This window comes from Mycteria americana, chromosome 3 (assembly GCF_035582795.1).
Source record: "Mycteria americana isolate JAX WOST 10 ecotype Jacksonville Zoo and Gardens chromosome 3, USCA_MyAme_1.0, whole genome shotgun sequence".
NCBI classification, from domain to species: Eukaryota; Metazoa; Chordata; class Aves; order Ciconiiformes; family Ciconiidae; genus Mycteria; species Mycteria americana.
The window spans coordinates 110,222,645-110,245,117 of record NC_134367.1 but is presented as its reverse complement, the minus strand read 5'-3'; the positions used below and the strand labels follow the sequence as shown (position 1 = coordinate 110,245,117).

Sequence of the window (22,473 nt, the reverse complement as noted above, 5' to 3'; positions counted from 1 at the left end):
AGGCAGTAGCATTCACATGGTCTCAGCTGAGAGATGGCAGCCCATGGCACTGTGTCCTGTGGGGTGCAGAGCCCACTGCTCCAGGGGAGCAAAGTGGAGGAACAGAAGGAGTGAGCATCCAGCCTCAGCTGGTACTCCCTTCCCGGCAGAGACTGGGATTTGCTGCCTTCCAGGAAGCAAGGGAAGAGTGGTACAGTCACGATTTGGCTGGGAGACAGCAGCTAATTGTGCTGCTCAGAGCCTGTCTCCTCCCTCCCTTCACTCCCAGGAGATGGAACGCCTGCCCATACCTTCCTGGCTAAGGGCAGAGATAGGGCTGCCTAGCTTCCCTGGGGCTGAAAAGATAGCAGTTCTGCAGTACCATGCTCTGACCCTGTCTCTTGTCCTTCTCCCCTTGCCCAAAGTGGTTCCTGGGTATTGAGAGAAAGGCTTGTTTTCCTCACTCCAGCTTTGCTGGCAGTACCCCAGCTCTGGAGGGATCCCAGCAGAGAGATTACCGGTTGCACCTCATTATCAGGAGGACTTGTTTGGCACCAAAGGCCTGGAGCAAAATCAGGAATCTCAACCATTACTTTCATATCACATTGGCTTGGTTGCAAGATTCTTCCCACCCCCAAAGTCTGTCTTGGGAAGCTAAGGTGGAGTCAGTCCCACTTTTGTGTTGTAAACAGCAGGAGACATCGTGATTAACAGGTTCCTCCTTCACCCCCATGCTCCGCCTGTAAAGGTAGCAAAAGTCTAGTTTGGCACCACGCTTTTTCCTTCATATGGCCCCGGACAGAATTAGGTCATGCTCCCTGAGGTCCTGCAGTTCTGCTGGGATGGCAGGAAGGCAGCAGCCTTAACAACCTTGCCAACAGAGCCAGAATGCACTTACTCATGCTGACCTTATATCCGAAATCTCCTGTGGAGTACTTTCCCTAGAGAAACTGGTGGAAAATCCCCTTGCCTGAGCCATTTAATATTAGACCACAAGGAATGCTCAGGGCTATAACAATGGAGAGCAAACCTGGGCTGGCAGGAAAGGGGAGTAATGTGACCTCCTGAGCCTTTTGTTCTCTGCTACTGCGCCTGGCACTCAACAGGAAAATCAAGCCAGCCCCCCTCTTCTACATGAGGTGTTACACATTCAGAAATGCTCCCTTGTTGCTACCTGCCAAGCTGTGGATGTGGGAGAGAGAGGCTGTAATATGTGGTCTGAAATAGCTGACAGTTTAGGAGAGAAGACACTCATCTAACCCATGAGGATTCACTCTTGTCAGAATCTTCTTGGAGTCATACAAGTAGAAAAATTGGGATGAAGTTGTAGCATAGGCTGGAGGAGGTCATAGCTGCAGGAACTTCAGCATAACCAGCCACTCGTCAGAGCGCTGCAGAGCTCTGTCTGCCTTGACTGCATCTAGTGGCCCTTGTGCCAACTCCCATCCTTTAGGTGGTTCTGCTTCCTCCCACAGTAACATGTGTTTTATGCCTGGATGTCACACCACCCTATTAATATGCATACGTACATATACACACACTATTTATAGCTGCCTGGAATGCCATCACAAAAAGGCTATCCATGAAATGCTTACTGGGATCCACGCTAAGTGGATAGGCTTTTACTGTCCTTTGCTGTTACCAGCAACTGAAATAGAGGAGCTGCAGCCCACTAAGAACAAGCACAAGTTACTCTTCTTAGGCAGTGATTTGCATAGATACAAGATGGGGAACAACTAGCCGAAGAGCAATTGCACAGAAATGGAACTGCAGAGGGGGGGAGGAGTGAATTACCAACTGAATTGAAGTCAACAGTGTCATACTGCTGTTAAAAAAGAAAACAAGCAAACATCTTACTGAGATACATAAACAGGACTGTCATATGTAGGAGGTCAGGAGCAATCCATCCACTCTGTTCACCACTGATGAAATCACAGCTGGAGTACCACGTCAGCTTGGGGCATCATGCCTGAAGAAATATGTGGAGGAGTTTGAGAGGACCCAAAGGAAAGCTGCAAGGGTCTTCAGGGATTTAGAAATGAGCTGGAAAGGCAGCTAAAGAGAACTGAAAGAGATGGGGTGGTAACTGTTTTCTTTAGAGGAAAGACTGAGGGGGGATGGGATGACAACAGTATACATTACGACAAGAAAGGAAAAATACATAATTTTCCATATCTACTGCGTTTGAGACTGAAAGGCGTTGTAGCATGGGAGATTTAGATTTAAGAAAAAGAGGTTTTGCTGTAAGGATAAGTAAGTAAGGGAGTAGACTCCCAGCAAATGCTGGTGAGTCTGCATTGTTATGGATTTGAAGAACACTTTAGACAAACATCTGAGGCAGGAGGATAGACTAAGCAACCTGTTGAGATCTCATGCTGCCTATGGTGCAAGAATAGCTCACTTTCTGTCTGTTTAAGACCAGATTTAAAAGAGAACAAAAATCCTACAACATTGCTGATTTTTTTTTTTTTTAAAACAAGTTATTTCAGTTCACTTGAGTTCAGGGCTCTGCAGGGGAATGCTTAAGCGAAGAAAAACAAATACCACTTCTTGCTAAAATCTAAACAGCAAATGAAAACATTTGGATTTCCACATTTTCATTAATAATTCACAATTTGGGGGCCACATAAAAAAACCTGTCATAGGTCATGACTGAGACCCATGTTCCAGAAGCAGCAAAATAGTCAGAGAAAGTGCTCAGTTCTGGCTTCTTTCTCATTTTGTTGAATCAGGAATAGCTCCAAGCTCCAACTGAAGACTTGTGAGATCAGAGCCTGGCTTGTCCCATGCTGCCTGTGATGTTCAGCACATCATAAATACCTTTTGCTTTTATTTTAAACACATTTATTTTCACACAGGTTTGTTTGTGCCCAGCTACCTAATCCTGTGTTAGAGAGCATCAGCGTCATTGATACACCAGGAATCCTTTCTGGAGAAAAACAGAGAATTAGCAGAGGTAAGTCTTCCAAATGACAGTGGTGAAAACCAAAGGGATTCTACATGAGTTTCACCTCAAGCTGTACAAGCTGTAGACAGAAACACTAGTAGGAACCTCGGAGATACAGCATGACTTTTCCAATGTCCCTTTGGACTCTATTTGCAACCTGCTATACAGAATGTAAATGTTTTCAGGGAAGGTTGCTGACAAGGTCAGCAGTACCTGTGTCACAGTCCAGTATTTCCCAGTGGAACAGATTTCCATCAGAAAGAGTCAGTTAATGCCTATCTGCTTTGCAGAAACACTTGCTTTCAGTGACTTATTGATGAGCCATAGACAAGGCTCCCATGGCAATCAACCTGGTTTCTTTCCAGTTGACCTAGCAGGTTTCTTGCACTGTCCAGGCTTCCTAAATCTAGCACAGGACTGGATTGGGCTTAAGAGCCATTGGCACCCAAGTTCCACATTGCAGTGGGGAATCTGGAAATCCTGGGGACACTAAATGGATCTGATGACTAATACAAAGTCTCTTAATGAACTTCTGAGTGTCTCAGGCTGGCCCTCTGAAGTGGGCAATATCTTGATACTTTAAACCTAACATCTGTGGCTATTTTCTTACTCTGTAAGGTGGTGATGGCATAGCTCACATTTCTTGCAGGTTCCTTAGACAAAGCTGGTAGCTGTGCATCATTTCATTGGAAGAAAGCTAAGAGCAGTAATAGCAGCATTCAGGTTTGAGAAGATCAGTTCTCATTCACACCGCCTATTAACAATGCACAATTAAGTTTCAGCAGCACAGGCTCCACCCAAAGTGCTGAGGCCTTTCCCATATTTCGGTGTTCTGTCCCATAAGATTTCTGATGACTCATGCCTTTTCCACTTTTATAATGCTCCTTTGCATTGAAATTGTTCTTGGAAACTTCCTTTTCTCTTTTAATTGAGCAGCCACCTTGCACAGAGCCAGGTCTTGTTTGTTTTACTGGGATCTTCCACCACAGGGACCTTAGCTAAAGAAGTGTCAATAAAGCTATAAAGGACAGCTGGAGTTAGTTAAAAACTCACATTAAGCTTTTCCAACATGGGTCTCTGCACTGCTAGGGGATCATGAATTCCTTCCAGGCAGTCTACAAAAGGTAGCAAGATGCACTAGCCTTCATCAGAAGGTTGAAAAACATGCTGTGCAAGCATTCCTCCCTTCAGCAGAAACTGTTTAAAAGTGGCAATAAACAAAAATTTGCATTATATAGTGTAAACATCTTTCAGTCAAAAAATGCCACTGAAAGCAACCAGTTCTCTTGCAGAACTATCACTGTGAAGAAAACTCACTTAGGAGGAAATCTTTTTGTTCTTAAAGGAAAAAAAAAATACTTTGAGTCAAAATGGACCCATTTCAAGTCCCCAGAAAAAGTTTCTATAGCCCCTTCCCCAAATCTCCTCACCAGTTCAAATTGTGAGATATATTGCAAGATTTTTCCTATTTTCCAGCTCTTTCCAGTACTAAAAATATCCTCCTGCAAAGTGTACTGGTACTTCTTGCTCCTCCTTTTGCAAAATTTCTCTATCAGCCTCCCAGTGGGCCTTGGTGTCCCATTCCTGCAGCTACTCTAGTAAATGCCAGCAATGCCAGAACACACTGATGCACAGCTGTGCGCTGTTAGGAAAGTCACTGGGTGTACTTTGACCTGAGCCAGTAATGCCTCCCCAAACATCTGGGAACAGCTGAGGAAATGTTCCTCATAAGCAGAGAAGGCTAAAGGGGGTTCCCAATTCTCTAAGCTTTTGCACACTATACCTATTGTAGGGACTGGAGGCCTGTCTCAGCATGTGGGGCAGGTTCTTCCTGGACAGCTTTTCTGCCCAGAGTGCAATTAAGTGCTTGTGCATTGGCCCTGTGACTACAGTGTGTGGTCACTCCACCTTTTTGCCAGGAGGTGAGAACGCTAGATGGAGCACAGCCATCTCCCGCTCATCCTACCATCCCAGGAATTTGCTCTGGTACACCTCCAACCAGAGAAGGGGGCTGTCACAACCTGGCTGTCAACTGACCTAATCAGTTAAACCTAAACCAGTTAAAAGTACAGAGTAGGTGGGATCTCACTACATCACCATTTATATCCAGGACAGCCTGAAACTGCTCATGTGGGCCACATCAGATGGCCTTTCAATAGCTACAGGACAAGATCCTCATCTGGTTTAGATCAACATAGCTTTGTTGAAGCTGGCAGAACTCCAGCAATTTCTGTCTGCAGGGGATCCAGCCCAGGGAGCAGAAACAGTCAAAAGAGTGCTGAGGTGCTTGTGTTTAGGAAGGGCTGCTGCCAGGCATTGGCTTGAGCATGTCTCAAGGAAGCTGGTGCTTGAAAGGGAGTGCTCCCCTCCCAGCTCCCATGGAAGAGGGATAGGAAAAAGTGGTGAGGCTGGCACCAAGCTTATGAGCCAGCTGCCCTCATTAGCAAGTTGGTTTTGGAGGCAGATAGAGCAATAATGTGGTTTCTAGGCAGAAAACAAGACAGTGCTGAAAACTGCTGATGCAACAAAATGCTCCTGCCCTTCTATACCTTCCCAGTCTGCTCAAGATTTCACTTGGGAACGAAGCAAGACCTGAGGGAGCCTTACAGAGGTTTCCCAAGAGACACTTTGAAGTTTCTTAACTGCTGTGAACCAGGGAGCTCTTCTTAACCCCCATTGTTTGCTAGTAGTAGGTTTTAAGACCCTCAGACTGGTGTACCTGTGATGCAAGGACAGGGAAGGGAGTGGATAGTAAAGCAGCTTTCTGTCATAAATTTGAGGGGAAAAATAAAGATGCAAAATATGTGGCAGGCTTTCCCAGCCTGCCCATCCCATGAGAACAAGCAGCATTTCTAAAAATAGGAAATTCACTGGGAACATCACAAGTCTGTCTCCCTTCCCATTAGACAGCAAGAGCATTAGCTAATCTATACAGTGCCAGCTTAGCAGAATACCATGGTATCAAAGCTTAGCAATCTGTGAGGGCCACCTTATACCCCTGAATTTCAAGGCAATAGCTGTTCCTGTTATTGCATCCATGTTTCAAGGAGCAGGAGCGAGGAAACTGGGTTTAAAGGAATGATTCAGGGGCCAAGACCAGGTTCTGAAGCTTTTCATTTGTCTGAACTCAACTCTGAATTAAATTCACTGCCTTGTTGCTATTGGAAAGACTACCATGACAGATAATGCAATCCCTTCCCCGATGGACAGACAGCATGCAGAAGTAGCAGCGCGCCAGTGTTAGTGCTAGCAGCAGTCAGTCTTGTGTAGCCAGAAGCAGGGCTTTGCAAATGGGTAGCAAGCTTTCCTCCAAGGAACGCTGTATAATCCTGGGAAACAGAGCTTTGTGCTGGCTCTCTTTCAGGACACCACTACATGATTGTAAGAGACAGCTTCCCCCCACAGAGCAGCCCATGAAGTTTCCCAGTAGCAGACCTGCAGGTTTAGGCCTGTCAAGCAGTTGAGGATGACGCAGCTCCTCATAGCTGAAGTCCACATCCCCTTGGCATTCAATGAGATCACCAGCACTGACACAGCTGCTGCTCCTCTCAGGCTCTGGTAAAAAGTGCAGCCAAGGAGCTGCCTGCTACTGAACTCATGTGACTCATGCACTTCTTTGTGGTGGGCACCCATGGTGTCATGGGTATGGTAGCTAGACCCCCCTAGGATATACAGGTTTCATTTACAGTCCTGGTAGGAAGTGTTCCCACGATGTCATGGCCCAAAGCATCCTGCCCATCACTGCTTCTGTATTATCCTTGCCTGGAGAACAGCCATTTCTCTTCTGGTCTTTTTCACATACCAGGGCATGGATCTATGCCCACATGTAAAGAACTAGTCATTGCATTGCCTTAGCCCTTGCTCTGTGTCCTTTCTCCTTTCTTTTATTGTTTCCAGCTGAGCATGAGGCAGCAGCAGGCTTCAGAGATGCCCATAGAGGAGGTATTTGTACCAAAGCAGCACAGTTTGGCTGCTTTGACAATTTGATAATAATATGGATGCTATCCATTTGCAAAACACTGTTCTGATGTCACATAATGAGCCCAGGCCATCCTGCTGGGAGGGAAGATGAGAAAGGGATGACTGTACTGAAATAAATGAGGACAAAGGGGAGGACCACAGGTCATGTCATGCAGTACAGCAGAGCCAGGGCAGGAGTTAGGACTTCTCATAATTCATCATCTTGAGCAGTCTGCTGTGCTAATTGAGCCACCTGGTAACAGCAACTCATGTGCTTCAGTAGCAGTGCCATCCCTGGGGAGCTGAGCCTTACATGCTCTGCTAACCATCAGTCTCGACCTACACATGCCCTGAGTTAAGCAGATCCAAGTCTGCCAAGTTCAGTGATGCCCTGGCCAAGTTGTATTTGATCCCTGTTTCAGGGTAGTACTTGCTGAATATATCCTGAACACTTACTTCATCTTCGCCCTATATGTCACCTCCTCCCTTTCCCACGTTAGCAGTGAGCACAAGGTCCTAGCCAGGAGGTAAGGTCTGGCAGCGTCATTCCCCATCAGCTTTCTTTCCAGTACACACTATTCCAGCCTTTTTCCAGCCTTCCACCCAGTTCCATTCTGCTGGCTGCAGTGCAGCCCAGGCTTCCGATAGCCAAGGAAACCATACACTAGCCTTGCTGTCTCTCCTAGGAAGGAAGAATTCCCAATGACCAGCAGCTTCAGCACCAAGAATATTTAGTCACTCACCAGCCTGACAGTGAGAAGAAAAATGCTCATAGACAACAGTCTTAGGCAGTGCAGAGCTCTGAGACTGACTGTGTCTCAAATAACCATGCTTGGAAGGGAAAGGCAAACACCAAGGGAATTGATGTTCTCCCAATTCATGCAATATTGCTTAGGGTACAATGGCAACAAGAAAATATTTTTTCCAGAGTTTTGTCATGCGTGCTAGCAACAGCATGATATACAACTGAAAGCATCCATCCTGAAAGCCTCTAAAAGGGAGGCATTTCAAATATTTGCTATAATACTCCCCACTGGTGATGTTTGCTTATATTTTGTATTTCATTCCACCTGGGAGGGTGAAAGTGCACTGGTTAGTTTTGACTTCCCAGTTCACCTCCATTACTGCAGTGCAGCAGCCACTCTGCCAACTTGCCAGATTTTATCACAAGCGCATACTGTTCCACTGAACGGCTCAGTTCCTACAGTCACACAGTTCTGCACTTCCTCCAAGAGCAACACAAAAATGAGCATAAAATCTGCAGTTCTGGCCCTTTTTATTTGTAGAAATATGTGAAGCTGCAAGCCTAACTCTTCTGACCTGAAAGCAGAATGCAAACAAAAACTCAAGATTATATTTGGGTTTTGGGAAGAACAAACCATGGTTTTGTTCAGGGTGAGGAGAAGAGAGGGGGGAGGTTCTGTCCTCATGATTTGGGTTGGAAATACTGCTATGTTTTGCATTTCCAGAACTGGAAGAGAAAAAAAAAAGCAAAAGAACTGAGATTAAATAGTTGCATGGATAGAAAGGGCTGTGCTTTTTTTTTTTTCACTCCTGTTAACATACAGCAAGTGCTTAATTCTTGTCTGATTTTGAGCAGTTGATCTAACAAGTCTGATTTTTAGATCAACTGTTCAATTTGTGCATTTTATTTTCCACTGTGCACTCCAGAAATATCCTAAGTATCTGTTTCATCAAGGAAAGGTAGTCATGCCCATCAGTATCTCGTCAATTTGCATTATTTACGCCCATCATGTATTCTTTAAGCGTCCTGAGTAACAATGGAGAAGGACTGTGTTTCCTGGTGACTGGTAGCACCTATCAGTTACTGATGGCCATTTCAGGCCAGGCTTTCAAACATGATTTCTCCCCAGATTTAAACTATGTGTACTGGGAGAATTCAGTTTGTGTTTAGACACTATAGTAAAAAAACTTCCTTGGAATTCTAGCTATGCATCAGCGCTGCTCTGCACTGACCTCTCTGGAAAACTTGGCCTATATTCAGATGCCTTCTGAGGTCTCAAAATCTGGCTAGGAACTGTTTTGAGGATTGGCCCAAGTACCAGGAAACACTTGGTCCATCTGTCACAAATGACAAAGATACAGATGTGTAAAGGGTAGAGGGAACAAGTTCTGCTAAATAGAAGCTAAATAGGCTGTCGTAAGGAAATTTTGCTCTGGATGATGCTCTCATCAGTTTTACTCCACCCAACTTGAACATGTCTAGTGAGGTTTCACTCAGTTTCCACTGACATAAAGCAAGAGCCCTGTCAGGCTCCAGGTCTCTTCCCAACCCTGAAACCCTTGTAATAAACAACATGAAAGCAAAAGTCTGCCACTCCAGGTACTGGTTAATGTAAATGATAGCATTAGGAATCTGACACCAGCCCGTCCTTCCTAGCTGAGAACATAGGCAGATTTGCTGCACTTTGAGTCCTTTTGCCTTTGCTTTGTAAACCTTTAATTCTCCAAAACGTATGTAGTGTTTCCATTAGTTTTATGGTTCCGAGAGGGAGGAAATGCAGAGCACTGGCTGGAAGATGTACCTCGTAGTGCAGTGAATCACCAGCTCCAGGACAGATTATTTCTTTAAGTATAAGCAAAGGCAGAAGCGATTGGCAAGCTGAGACCTGCTCTAGAAATTATGACATGTAACATTCATAGAAATCTTTTCATCCTGAAGGACTTCTGTCTACTTCCCAACACACCCACAGATACACATTACAGGAATCTCTTTATATCCCCTTGGAAGGTAGCCATTTCCAGAGAGGAGTATGGCAGCTTTTTACAAAGATGGTTTAGGATGAGCTGCAGTGAGGTATATCCAATACCCATTCCTCGCTTTTCATCTTCCCTTCTCTGCTGGCAGCACCAGCTCCTCACCTTGAGAGGAACTTGCCCAAATCACTGTTCTACCCAGTCCCAGCTGTTTCATCTCTCATACTCTTTCCCAGCACCCTCTTCTCTCTGCTGCACCATCCTTCCCTGGGTCTCACAACAGCCACCTACCCTGCTTCCCACTCACTTTGTGTGTCCTCAAAGGGGTGTGTCACTTCCCCTCCGTTCCTCCCCTCATTTTCTTCCCCTGACCATCATGTCACCTTCCTTCTCCTCTGCTTACAGCCATCTGTCACACTCGGGTAACACCTGCCCCTGCTGGCACATTCTCCCCCTCCAGTGGGGGGGTGCCTGCTTGCTTTGCCATAACATAGTCTTCTTCCCTGGACTTTGAAGGGCTTTCAGGCAGGATGTCACTGTGACCAGTTAGACTAAGCCTCCAAACCCTCCTATTCAATTTAAAAATGCAGATCAAGTAATTAGCTCCCTGGCACAGGCACTCATTTCATGTCCAAGAGCTGCTCCCTGTCTAGGTAGGCAGTGTTCACTGTGCGAACTATCCCATCTTCTTCTGATGCTGTCCTCAGACACACAGAGCCACTCTACCAGTTGGCAAATAGGGACACAGCCATAAAACTCTGCCCTATAGAGGGCTGTGATCTATTGAATTTTCAGTCTCTGGATAATACGAGCTTTAAAAGGATGAGATGGGAGCTCTAGTGACTAAAATTCAGCAAGAAAGAGGTAAATTCCTAAAAGCAGCAGTGCAGTTTAAGCAGTACATACAGCAAGCTGTGAGATACCTGGTGCAAAGCAGCAGCTTTGGGTTTTTCAGCATTTCTTGATCTTAATATGCCCCTTCCATCCCACCTGAACTCCACCACCCCAGGGGCTGTGGCCACAGTTCCGCAAGACAGGAAATCCAGTAGTGAGCTTATTATCAAACAAAACCAAACAAACAAAAAACAACCACCAGTGTAGCTACACGGTGAGAAATGCTGAACCAATACATGCAGACTCATTGCTGGTTTAAATTGGCTTAAAAATGTTACAGCCAGGCATGTTTTATGCTGGGTCAGATATCATCCATCTTCCCACAGTCAGCATAAAGACTGTATCATGCCTGGTCTGACTTGACAGAAATGTAATTGCATAATCCTGCCAGATCTTAGTGAAATGCATGCTGCCAGGTATTCCAATAGTGCACAGACAAGTATTCATTAAGCCAGTCTGCCTTATGGAGTCTAGGTGGCAGGGTGTCTGCAAGAAGATCATTTTTTCTCTGTAGGCTGAATCCACTGACAGTCCTGCTGACTTGTCAGCTTTGTATTAAATCTGTTGAGTCCTTTTCATGCTGTCAGAAGGAAATCTGTCCTATGAAAAAACATCTGATAGAAGAAAATTATTATCGTGTTCAGCTTGTCCTCCTAATACTGTATGGCTGGGATTCATTTTCATGTTCCCCTTATCTGGAGGTTGTGAAAGAAGCTGCACACCAGTGATATTAGAGAATGTTTAAATACGCATCATATTTTTCAACAGAAATGCAGGTGCAACCACAAACAGCCAGGAATTACTGAACATAAAATTCTCCCCTTTACATTTCTGTCTGAACATCCTTGTAATAATGGTTTTGCATTTATGCAGCTTTGGCAGGCAGATGGCTTCCCAAATGCCCTGTAACTTCACAGTAAAACTGTGCTTTATGTGGATAGCTTCACCCATCACTGAAATGCTGCCAAATCAGAGATAGTAACTGGCTGCTTTTGAGAGAGGCATTAGCAACACTCTACAACACTAAGAGAGGGTGTAAAGAGACGTAACGCATTTGCAGTGGAATGAGCAAGGGGACACGTTGAAAATTCCCAATTTGACTGTAGATCAAGATCAGTTCTTGGTCTAAGCTCACACTGTAATAAAATGCCAGAAGAAAGTACAGTCAGGCCCTATGCATCTGTGAAATAAAAAAGGGAACGGAGGGGAATTGAAGTGAGGCTATAATGCTTAGATTTAGTTCCAGAATGAGCTTTATGTGTTTTCAGGTGTTGAGCACCTCCAGCTCTGGCTGGAGTCAGGCAAAATGTCTTGAGTTCTCTATGCTATTGGAAAGTCTTCTGAAAATGAAAGCTCTGAACTAAACATTAAAATACAAATTTAAGACCTTATTTTTAAACATCCTTATTAATAGGTTGTCCTTAGAGTTTTACACTGTCACCCTGCTACCCAAATGCTTTAGTAGCAATCTACTCTTTTACATGCTAAAAGCAAAACTAAAAAGTCAACCCTATGAATCACCTGTGTGGCAATTCTCTAGGCACCTGTCTGTGTGCAAAAACACCACCACAGTCGGTGACTCAAAGTAGACAGTTGTAAATAGAGGTCTGTCCCGCCTGCCCTTTCCACTTGTCATGCTTTGTGGTAAGCAACAATACACCACTCACGGTAATTTTCCTCTCTTTCCTCCTCTAAAGTATTTTGTCACTTAAGAACAAAATACATACACATACACCTTGGTTTTCCTGCCAACTACCTCCATACAGGAGGATGCACACAGAGAGATATGATTTTTGCTTAGCTGGGCACCAATAGGAGAAGTCTCACGTTCCCTTAAGCGCCAAAGCAAGCGGGACATACAAGAGGAACGTATGGGTTGGGCTTTTGTCCCAGCATGGGATGCACATGAATCCATGCTGTTGTGACTGCTCCGAAACATCACCAAGTGTTACTCCGCAGGGCTTTGTTCTCTCTTTAATGGAGATACACAGGACAGCTGTCAGGAGAATATCTCCAAAGAAGCTGGGAAATAAAGTCTGCTAATCAATCTAGACATTTAATGAAGTCCACAGGGACATTCAGAAATCACTGTATGTTACTGTAGCAGCTGGGAACATACAAAAGGTCTGAGTAGATATTAATTCCCTTTTCTTGTTGGGTAGAGCAACATTTTTTTTGTGAATAGGAAAGAGAGACTCACAGAGCCAGATACCCTTTAAGTGCTACTGTGGATCCAGGCTTGACACATGATAAAAATCAACAGAGCTAAGCACCTAAAGATACTTTTGGACAAACCCTGAGACCCAGGGAGATCAAAGGGCTACGGTCAATCACTGAAGTCCTCATCTAATACCAAAACTACAATACCACCTCCCCCCCCCCCCCTTTTCTTTTTTTTTTAAATAATCAGTCCCCACTTTTACTGAATCACTAAAAGGTGGGCTGAGTGTCAGGTGCAAACACTTTCCCCACCTCATCCCGGCCCCTATTAACACAAGAGAGAGCCTAACAGCAGCTGTTCCTCTACTACCAGAGGGAAACCATCCACACAACCTGTGACAGGACATCACGGTAGCATTACAAGGTGCCCTAGAGAGCATGACTTTGTTTCCCCCTTGATCCCTGCAAGAAAAAGGCTGGAAGATAGAGTCGTGGTGCAATTCAAACACCTGCCAGCTTGACAAGAAAGCATCCCAGTCAATGAGATTTGACAAGATTAAATGCACAAACATCTCCAAATGAAGTTGCCCTGACTCATTGCTTCCATGGTGAAAAGAACAACCTGTGTAGCTCTGCAGATGAAGAACAAACTATCCTGCCATGCTAGGTGACTTCCAGTACAGCCCAGGCAGAACTGAGCATTAGTGCAGGTATGCGTGCCATGTTTAGCAAAGTGGGGGTTCATCCCCATTTGCAAATTCATTGATCTGCTTGCAGAGGGACAGCTTACAGCCTGAACCCAGTCCAAGTGAAATGAGGTATCGGCATTCATTCTGTCCTGCTGCCTCCTAGCACAATTTGGGAAAGATTCAGCATGCATAGCTTTACAGCCGATATGCAGTTAGACCTATGGAGGTGAGCTCCCTACAGTGAGAACATCTAAGGTTAAAAGGCTGTTAATTTCTGAAAGCAAGCAGGACCAAGTTCATTTCAGTTGTAGGAGGGTCTGACTCATGATTGTTGCTGAGGTCAGACACATGGACTGGGCAAGATATACAGATATCAGTATAATATATTGAATGCTCAGCAAGTCTCTGTCAAAGGTAATACTAGTTCCAAATTCTCTGAAGTTGTCAGAATCGAACATAGCTGAGCAAAGAGCCAGGGCCCAGCATCACTTGCTGCTGCTAGGGGCAGCACTGGTGTCCTGAGCAAGCAGAAGGCCACTGGTGGGACAAACATCTATCTTCTCCATCTATAATTTCTGTAGATCCCGTGGAAGAGAGCAGGGCAAGCTGTCCACATCCAAAAGCACTTCTCCCCCACCCCCTTGCCCTTGTAAGGAGCAAACTAAATTGACCAAAGCAAAACACTGTCCAGTAATAATACTTTGCAGTTGTATAAAAAGTTCTCAGTGGCAAACAGTTAATACCAATTTATCCAGCTGAAGAGAAAGTTCACACAGGCTTTACTCCTGACTTGAAAGCCAGGATTTCAACCCAGTTTGCTGAGTCACAAGGGAGAAAAGGCCAGTGGCAAAAATCAAGATCAGAGCTCAGCAGTCCTCCCTTCTGTAGTTCTGATCTAAAGACTAGGATGCACTGGTTGCCCTCTAGGTTTTGGAGAAGACAGAAAGGAAAAAAAAAAGGGGGGGGAGGAACCACTGAACTAATTATCATACATTTATTCACAAAAGCCAAGATTAAAACAGTATGTTAAAGAATTTGAATGCAAATAGCGTATGCTCTGTCCTGATCTCTCCTAACAGAGTGCAGCACTCTGGCAACAGCGATAACCCCAAATGTTGCACAGTGTAGGAGAGCCTGACAGAGCAGAGCGATAGCACCAGCCTCTCAATGAGGCTTTAAAGAAGGTGAGAAGACAGCACAGACCTAGGAAAGAAGGTCATTTTGTTGCTGTCATTGCTGTTGTTTTAAAAACATCTCCACACACACTATTTGTCATGCCCTGTATTGCCTAGAGATGGACCCAAGTCTAACGCTGTGCATCCATTATCCTTAGTTCTGAGGCATGTGAAATTTGAACTCACTGTTCATAGCTTGAGTCCATCTCTGGTGTTCACAGCAATGCTGTCTTCTAAGCATCAAGTACTTAGCAAAGTAAACACAAATCATTTTGCTTTGTGCACATGCAGCAGGTATGACAGGATGATTACTCAGGTAAGGCAGGTTATTTGCATCCTGGGTTTTGAATTGGATAGGACAAAGCTATTCTTGCACAACTAGACAAGAGTTATTAAGCAATAGAGATACGCATTTCAAACCAGTCTGGGTACAAGTACTGCAATTATCCAGCTTTCTACAGCCTTTGTAGGCTATGCTGATGGCCAGTAATTCAGAAACTAGACCTCTCTTGTTGCCACATGCAAGACTTCTGCAGTAGCTGTTTGAATATAGCAGTTTCCCCGTGATATGCATTTGAATGAAGCATCTGCAGCACAAGTTCAAGACTTCTTTGGGTGATCTCTTAATGTGGAAAAGATGAGAGCTATCCTTAACTGTGTGCACCTTGGGCGTCTCAGTGTGAAGGACAGTGCCTCGTCTCCACCTTCTCTAGGACAAGGAATGATGTTTCCTGTTTCCTTTATCAAGCTACCTGATCTACTGGGGAAGCTTCCTCTTTGCAAGCTTACCCTCAGATGGCATAGTTCAGGTAGAGCAAGCAGGCTTCTCTACTCCCATGCATGTGCATCTCTGCTTTTCCTCCACCCGTTGCAGGTTATGATTTCGCTGCTGTACTGGAGTGGTTTGCAGAGCGGGTTGACCGTATCATTCTCCTTTTTGATGCGCACAAGCTGGACATCTCTGATGAATTCTCTGAGGTCATCAAGGCCCTGAAGAACCATGAGGACAAGATGAGAGTTGTTCTCAACAAGGCTGACCAGATAGAGACTCAACAGCTGATGCGGGTGTACGGTGCCCTCATGTGGTCCCTGGGAAAGATTGTCAACACTCCTGAGGTCATCAGGGTCTACATTGGCTCCTTCTGGTCCCATCCATTGCTCATCCCTGACAACCGCAAGTTGTTTGAGGCAGAGGAGCAGGACCTGTTCAGGGACATCCAGAGCCTGCCCCGCAATGCAGCCCTGAGGAAGCTGAATGATCTCATCAAGCGAGCACGGCTGGCCAAGGTGGGTGTTGGCATAGAAGAACCCAAGCATTCTGTTTGGGCTGTCTGCAATATGCAGTCTATGGGGAAGTGGTTTTGGCCAGTTGAGCTTGCAGAGCTGGTGGATCCTACTCTTTTTCCATCCCATTTCACTCAGGCCCAGCATATTAGCCCTGTGCACTTCAAGGAAGAAAGCACCTCCTTTGCTTGGTACATCAGTCATGACAGGGCAGAGTGAGGAAGACAGCCACAGTTCAAAGCAGGTAGCACTTGAAGGGATCTGGAAAGCAGTTGCTCTGTGGCAGCAACTTGAGAATTAGGACAAACTCAGTATGTCAGAGTCACACACAAAGGGAATTAGTAAGCTCTAGGTCTTTTGCCTTAAACTTTCTTATCCAAGAGAGATGCCTCATTTAGATGGATGCAGAGGAGGCGGAGACTCACAAGAATGGCAAATAAGCCTGTTGTATCTCTGAATATTTGAAATGAGATGAATGAAGCCCTTCAGAATACACGGAAGAACCCCATATCAATTGAGAAAAGAGATCAAAAGATGCCTAAAAAGCTTTCTGTGCAAGGGTCTTCATTTCTAAGAGAAAACACTTGGTCCACCATTCAAAAAAAGAAATCCAGAATGTCACATAAGTTAAGGACTGGTATCTGTACTAAAACATTAAACAGAGTCTAGAAAGCTCCAAAAGCTGTATGTTTGGTTTAGACTGGAAAGGGACTATTCCCTGGAAGGCCATGCCTGGTGGAAGGAGAGAAAAAAAACAAAACAAAAAAACCCCACCATGCCCTCCAAGAAGTGTGTATGAATGTTACTCTCTGTATGCCCAGGACTCATACACTGTCTTCGCCTTGTCTCAGCACAGCCAAAGCGCACAGCTGAGCAGCACGTAGCACTGGAGCAATAATCAGTAGGTACAGGCAAGCTGAGGAGCTGAGCTTGCTCTTCAGGGTGGGACAAGATGGGGTTGAGTCCTAGGCACAGATACTCTCTGCTGGGAAGAATTTTCTGATATGCTCTTTAAAACTTGTCTTCTTCATTCCATATAATTTAATGCCCTTCAGGTCCATGCCTACATCATCAGTTCCCTAAAGAAGGAAATGCCCTCAATGTTTGGGAAAGACAATAAAAAGAAAGAGCTTGTTAACAACTTGGGAGATATTTATGCCCGGATTGAACGGGAGCATCAGATCTCACCAGGAGACTTCCCTAATCTGAGAAAGATGCAGGTAAGCAGTAGCATCTTGGCCAGAGCACCAAACATCCAAGGAAAGAGCATTAGAGTAAATGCAGGGAGTACGACAGAAGCCACACAGACATTGATTGTTGTTGCTTGTGGGAAAGGCCTGTTGTAATGTTGAAATAGGCCCTGAAATACGTGCAGGCTATATTTGGGCATGAACGCTTTTTGCACATAGAGGTCACATGAAGCTACAGCTGCCTTCATTTCTCAAATCTTTGCCTGAATAGCACTTTACAGCAAATTATTTCTTTTATTTTTCTTTATTTTTAATTCCAGGTTCCATTTGCAGATTTTTCAGGCCTAAGAATACTGCTAGTTTATATTAAAAGGAAAGCTATATCCTGAAAAGCCTACATATGCCTCTCTCCTCAAGGGCTCTATTTTTTTTTTTTTGTCTTCTACTTCACTCTGTTTCTAGAAAGAGAGCAAGGAGGCTGTGAAAACTTAAAGCCCCTTTTCTATTTTAAGCAGAGAAGCAGGTTTTCTGTTCTGCAGAGCTGAGACCTGACCCAGTGTTCATGTAAGCCAAAGACTTCAAAGGACCTTGGATCAGAGCCTTGTATTGTATATTCAAACAATGCTGGACACTGCTACATTGCTGTGTGGCTTCAGTCCAAGCAGAAACCTGTTCCGAGTTGCTAGCTGTTGAAGTCATTACTAGCTCCCTATGGAAAACACAGCATCTGCTTTTTTTAAGTATATTTTCCATAAGTTCTTGGGAATGAGATCTATGGAGTGTATCCAATAGAAGATCCCATTTCACTGCTTGTTAAAATGTGTGCTTAAGTGTTTAAAAATAACCATACCAATCCAGTAGGAGTGAATAGTGTGGATTTAACAAGTAGAGGGTGGAGTATAAAGCTGCAGGTCTTTCTGCAGTTTTTAGAAGAGAATTATCTGCAGGCCCTGCTCAAAGCACTTTTGCTTAACTCTGAAAGTTACAGAAACTGAGCCATGCTGTAAAGACATGCTCATCTCTTTACAGACATGCTGCTGTTTTTATGGCATCTGAAAGATGCACTGCACGATGACAAGTAAAATAGTCTTTTGCCAGAGTGGCATCTTCTTCCCAGAGTGCAGAGGGGGAGGGAATGCAGAGCACTGGCTGGAGGATGTAGCAAGAGCTGCACAACCAGTTTGGCTTGAACAATTTGGTCTTCAAGGAGATTGTTTCTATGTGGCTTGGAAAGGAGGCGTCTTATTTGCATATGGCCATCATCTGGGCCTTTGAGTAAACCACTTCCCTTCTCTGTACCATGCCAGCCCCCCTTTGTAAGCTGAGAAGATCATTTTCTCTAGGGCTTAAAGAGGATTTAAGTAAGATCAAGGCTAGCCAGGGAGACCCCATCACATGCTGAGGAGCAGGGCTGTCAGAGGAGGGAATGCTGAGCTCCCCACTCCTCCTCTGCAGTAGCAGGTTTTTGAGCCAAACAGCAGACAGGCATCCCACTCTACACTGTTGCTGTGCTGTGCATGGCCATGTCGCTCACCTCTTGCTATGTTGTCCCACTTCAAGGATCAGTTGCAAGCCCAGGATTTTAGCAAGTTCCAGCCTCTGAAGAGCAAGCTGCTGGAGACCGTGGAAGACATGCTGGCCAATGACATCGCCCAGCTCATGGTGCTTGTACGCCAGGAAGAGTCGCAGCGGCCAACCCAGATGGTGAAGGGAGGAGCCTTTGAGGGCACCTTGCATGGTCCATTTGGCCATGGTTATGGCGAAGGCGCTGGTGAAGGGATCGATGATGCCGAGTGGGTGGTGGCCAGGGACAAGCCCATGTATGATGAGATCTTCTACACGCTCTCGCCTGTCGATGGTAAAATAACTGGTGCCAATGCAAAGAAGGAGATGGTAAGGTCTAAGCTGCCCAACACAGTGCTGGGCAAAATATGGAAACTGGCTGACATCGACAAAGATGGCATGCTGGATGATGAGGAGTTTGCCTTGGCGAATCATCTCATTAAAGTCAAGTTGGAGGGTCATGAGCTGCCAAATGAGCTCCCTTCCCATCTCCTCCCTCCATCCAAAAGGAAAATAACAGAGTGAGAGGAAGGTTACAGGGGAGAGGGAAAGGGAAGGGGGAAAAAAGATCTAGAAAAACATGTTTACTTAAATTATACCTTTAGATGTGAGATCACCTTTGGATTTATACCTATTTTGCTGTATGAAGGAAAAAAAAAAACCTAAAGCAGAACAAAAAAGTCCAACCCTTCTTCATGATAATATGCAATTAACTCTTCCAGTGTAACGTCCCTGCTTTCTAATGTGTAGTCTGTAAACATGAAGGTAAAGAAAGGATGTTGAGACTAAGAGAATCTGATAAGCGGGAGTAGAAGAAAAACTGAAGTGGGCTGCATTTTTTGAGAGTGGAATAGGCACTAATAGAAATCTGCTAAATACCAGTATCACTCCTGAGCTTTGGCTGCACCTTCTGCTGTTTAATGGGTCTCGCAAACTTCAGGAGACTGAGATCTTGATAGTGAAGAAGAAACCACAAGGTCTCCAAGCTATTGGCATAATTAACATAAGCCCACACTAAAATACTAAACTCCAGAGTTAAGATTTTTAGGAACCTCGATTCACTGTTAGATGCAAATTTTACAAGTGTTTCCCTGTCCTTAAAGAAAAAAAAACATAAATAAAAATCTGAAACAGCTCTGAACTGGGCAGCTGGAATTCCTCATTGTTCACTGTGGGACAGGCACTAAGAATTCCCAAGCACCTCTACCTCCCATTCAGTCCCCAGGGGAGATTTGTTCTGCAGGCATGGCCAAGAGAACCACCCCCCCAAGGAAAACAGAAGGAGAGGTCACTAGAGGCAGACATCAGGTGGGCTGGAAGGGAGGAACATCCCTCCTAGGCTCCCTGAACATTTCACAACCAGTGGACAGTGTTTTCTCTTTGAACAATGGTGGTGTTTATCATTCCTGTGAAGTGATATGTTTACTCTCATCGTGCACAGTGAAAGCTACTAGGTCCCATTCTTACTGTAAAGATAAGAACCCCGCATTGTCAGGTAGATGGTCCATCATAAGAGCAGAGAACACAGTTGGGCAGTGGGCAGAGCTTGCTCTGCTGCCTGTGCCCCCACAAATATAGCCGAGATGTTGACAGCCTTCACCCACCCTCCTCACCACACAGTAACACTTGATCCCCTCCAGAACCTCTACCCTGAGCCCAGAGACCTTCCCCGCCCTTTCACGCTCCATGAAATTTTTGTTTTCAGGACCTGATTTTGGCAGAAATCCCTCGATTTCCTATTTTGTTTCCCAAACACACACACACGCAGGCACTCTTCTGGTTTTTGTTGTTGCTTTGGAGCAGCGTGTTGTTCCAATTCCTGTTGTCACTTTATATAAGCTGAGCTCCTACTGTGATGAAAAACCAAGACAAGTATAACTTATTTTATATCTCTGTGTTCATATTATATAGAGAAATATATTCTGTGTATGTAGGATGTGCTTATTGCAGTACATTTATCACTTGTCTTAAAATTAATGCATTAACCTTTTTTGTACCCTAGTCCTAAAACATTATTAAAAAAGAAAGGCCAGATCTGTCTATTTCTTTACATAGCAAAATGCAGCTGAAAAGAAAAAAGCTTATTTCTATGTGCAACAGAATGAGGAAATCATCCTTAGTACATTCCCAAACATGCATGTACAGATCAGCCTTGCCGGACTCGGGTGTGCACTGCTGAATGACTGGTTAACGTCTGCAATGTCTCCTTTCTCTTCTGGCAGTCTAATCACAGCCTTGGTACTTGCTGAAGCAAGTGGAATTGTACCCACGACTCACGTTGTTCAACGCAGGGGAGAGGTAACAACCAAATACATACTTCATTAGGAAAAGGAATATGTTGAAAGAGTTTTCTCCTGCCAGTCGCAGATGAGAATGCTACAGATTTACCAAGATCTGGAAAGGACACAAAAAACCTTAGTCTTAAATCTTGCTGGCTCTAATTTTACTTCTGTCTTCATTGCCCTTTCTTTACATGTTCATTACAGTGATCGTTATCCCCAGAATGGGACAGCAAGATGCACTGAATAAGACAGTGAGAGCAGCTAGGATAGTGCTGGGGAAGCACTCAGAAAGAGGGTGTGAGCAGTAATGGTTGGCAGAGTTTCCATTTAGCATTTATACAGCATGAGAGAGAGAGGAAAGGAAATCATAGGGTGGAGAGCAAGAAGCAAGTAAATGCAAGTTTAGAGAGAAGTCAGCAGACTGTATGTCACTCCAGTTCAATTACCCAGTAACCCCCAGTTTAACCGTCGTTACAGCATGCACATCTGCCAATGCTGTCCAGGTCTTTCTGTGGAATTTGCATCCATCTGACTGCAGGTTGAGGCTGAACAGAGCACCCTGAATCAGCCCTACCTCTATGCAGCCATGATTTTCTGATGGCTGCTCATACAGCACATTGCTTGTGCCAGTCATGTCATGCTGAAATTTAACACTATCTTAAAAAGCAGAAGATTACTGGTTCTCCCAAAGGGAATGGGAGAAGGTGAGGTCTATTAGTCTTTTTCCAGTATACACCAGCAAGGTACTCAGGTAGGCCAAAAATTCATTGTAGTAGATATCAAATGGCTTTCAGGGCACAAAGAATTTTGTGCTTGATTGTTTAGGCATACAAGTTCACAAACCAAACCACTAGCCTGTTATTAAAACACGTGTAGTAGATTAGTTTTCATTGCATTGACTGCAGTTGTGCTTTAGCCATCTCAGAAAAAGGCTTGCTGTTAAACAGGAAACAGCAAGAGATTTTCTGTGTCGCTGGTAGCAGCAGTCACCCCCCACACCACGGCTAGGGCACTACAGCACATGCCACAGCTCCTGCTTCTGCTCCGCACGTCCTGCGGACTCCTGCTCTTTACATCCCCACGCCAGCCTCTCCGGAACGTTTCAGCAGGATTCACTCCGAAGCGCCAGCGGGACAGCAGCACGAAGAGCTTTGCCAGCACAGGTCAAGTGTGCAGAACAACACCCCAGCACTGCGGCGTGGGGGTTTTCTTTCAACACTTGCTCAGAAACCACTTGCACTGTCAGAGTGCAACTTCCCCTGTCGTATTGGAGGGGAAAAACCAACACAATCATTTTAGTGACTGACACACAGTTACTTAATATGATTGCACTGTGGGTCAGCAACAAGACAGGAGACGAAGTGACCCTGTTACAGAGAGGGAACAGGACGACAACTTGAGAGGCTGTGTTTCCAGAGAGGCAGTTTACAAATAGTCCTCCATGTTCAGATAAGTTTATCCAGCACGTTTCACTCTTGCTAAGCTCTTCAGGAAATTAAGAAAAAAAAGAAAACGAACACCACCACACCCACACTAAACCTCAAGCACCCTCAGGTTCTCTATACAAAAATACATGCAATCCTGTCTCTCTCGTATGGCCATGAAAAGATGCATATATTTCTACGTCCCCTT

At 44.8% G+C, this 22,473-nt stretch overlaps 2 protein-coding genes across 2 annotated transcripts in view; one reads left to right on the top strand and one right to left on the bottom strand.

The window, feature by feature from the left end:
* EHD3 (EH domain containing 3) overlaps positions 1 to 19,142 on the top strand; it is a 28,974-nt gene extending 9,832 nt beyond the window's left edge. The window contains exons 3-6 of the mRNA XM_075496544.1: positions 2,838 to 2,935; positions 15,397 to 15,809; positions 16,862 to 17,026; positions 18,557 to 19,142. Coding sequence (XP_075352659.1) covers positions 2,838 to 2,935; positions 15,397 to 15,809; positions 16,862 to 17,026; positions 18,557 to 19,084 — 1,204 coding nt within the window. The 3' untranslated portion in view covers positions 19,085 to 19,142. The remainder of the gene's footprint in view (positions 1 to 2,837; positions 2,936 to 15,396; positions 15,810 to 16,861; positions 17,027 to 18,556) is intronic.
* The window catches only part of XDH (xanthine dehydrogenase), a 253,277-nt gene that overhangs the window by 148,326 nt on the left and 82,478 nt on the right, over positions 1 to 22,473 (bottom strand). The gene's annotated exons all lie outside the window — the stretch shown is intronic.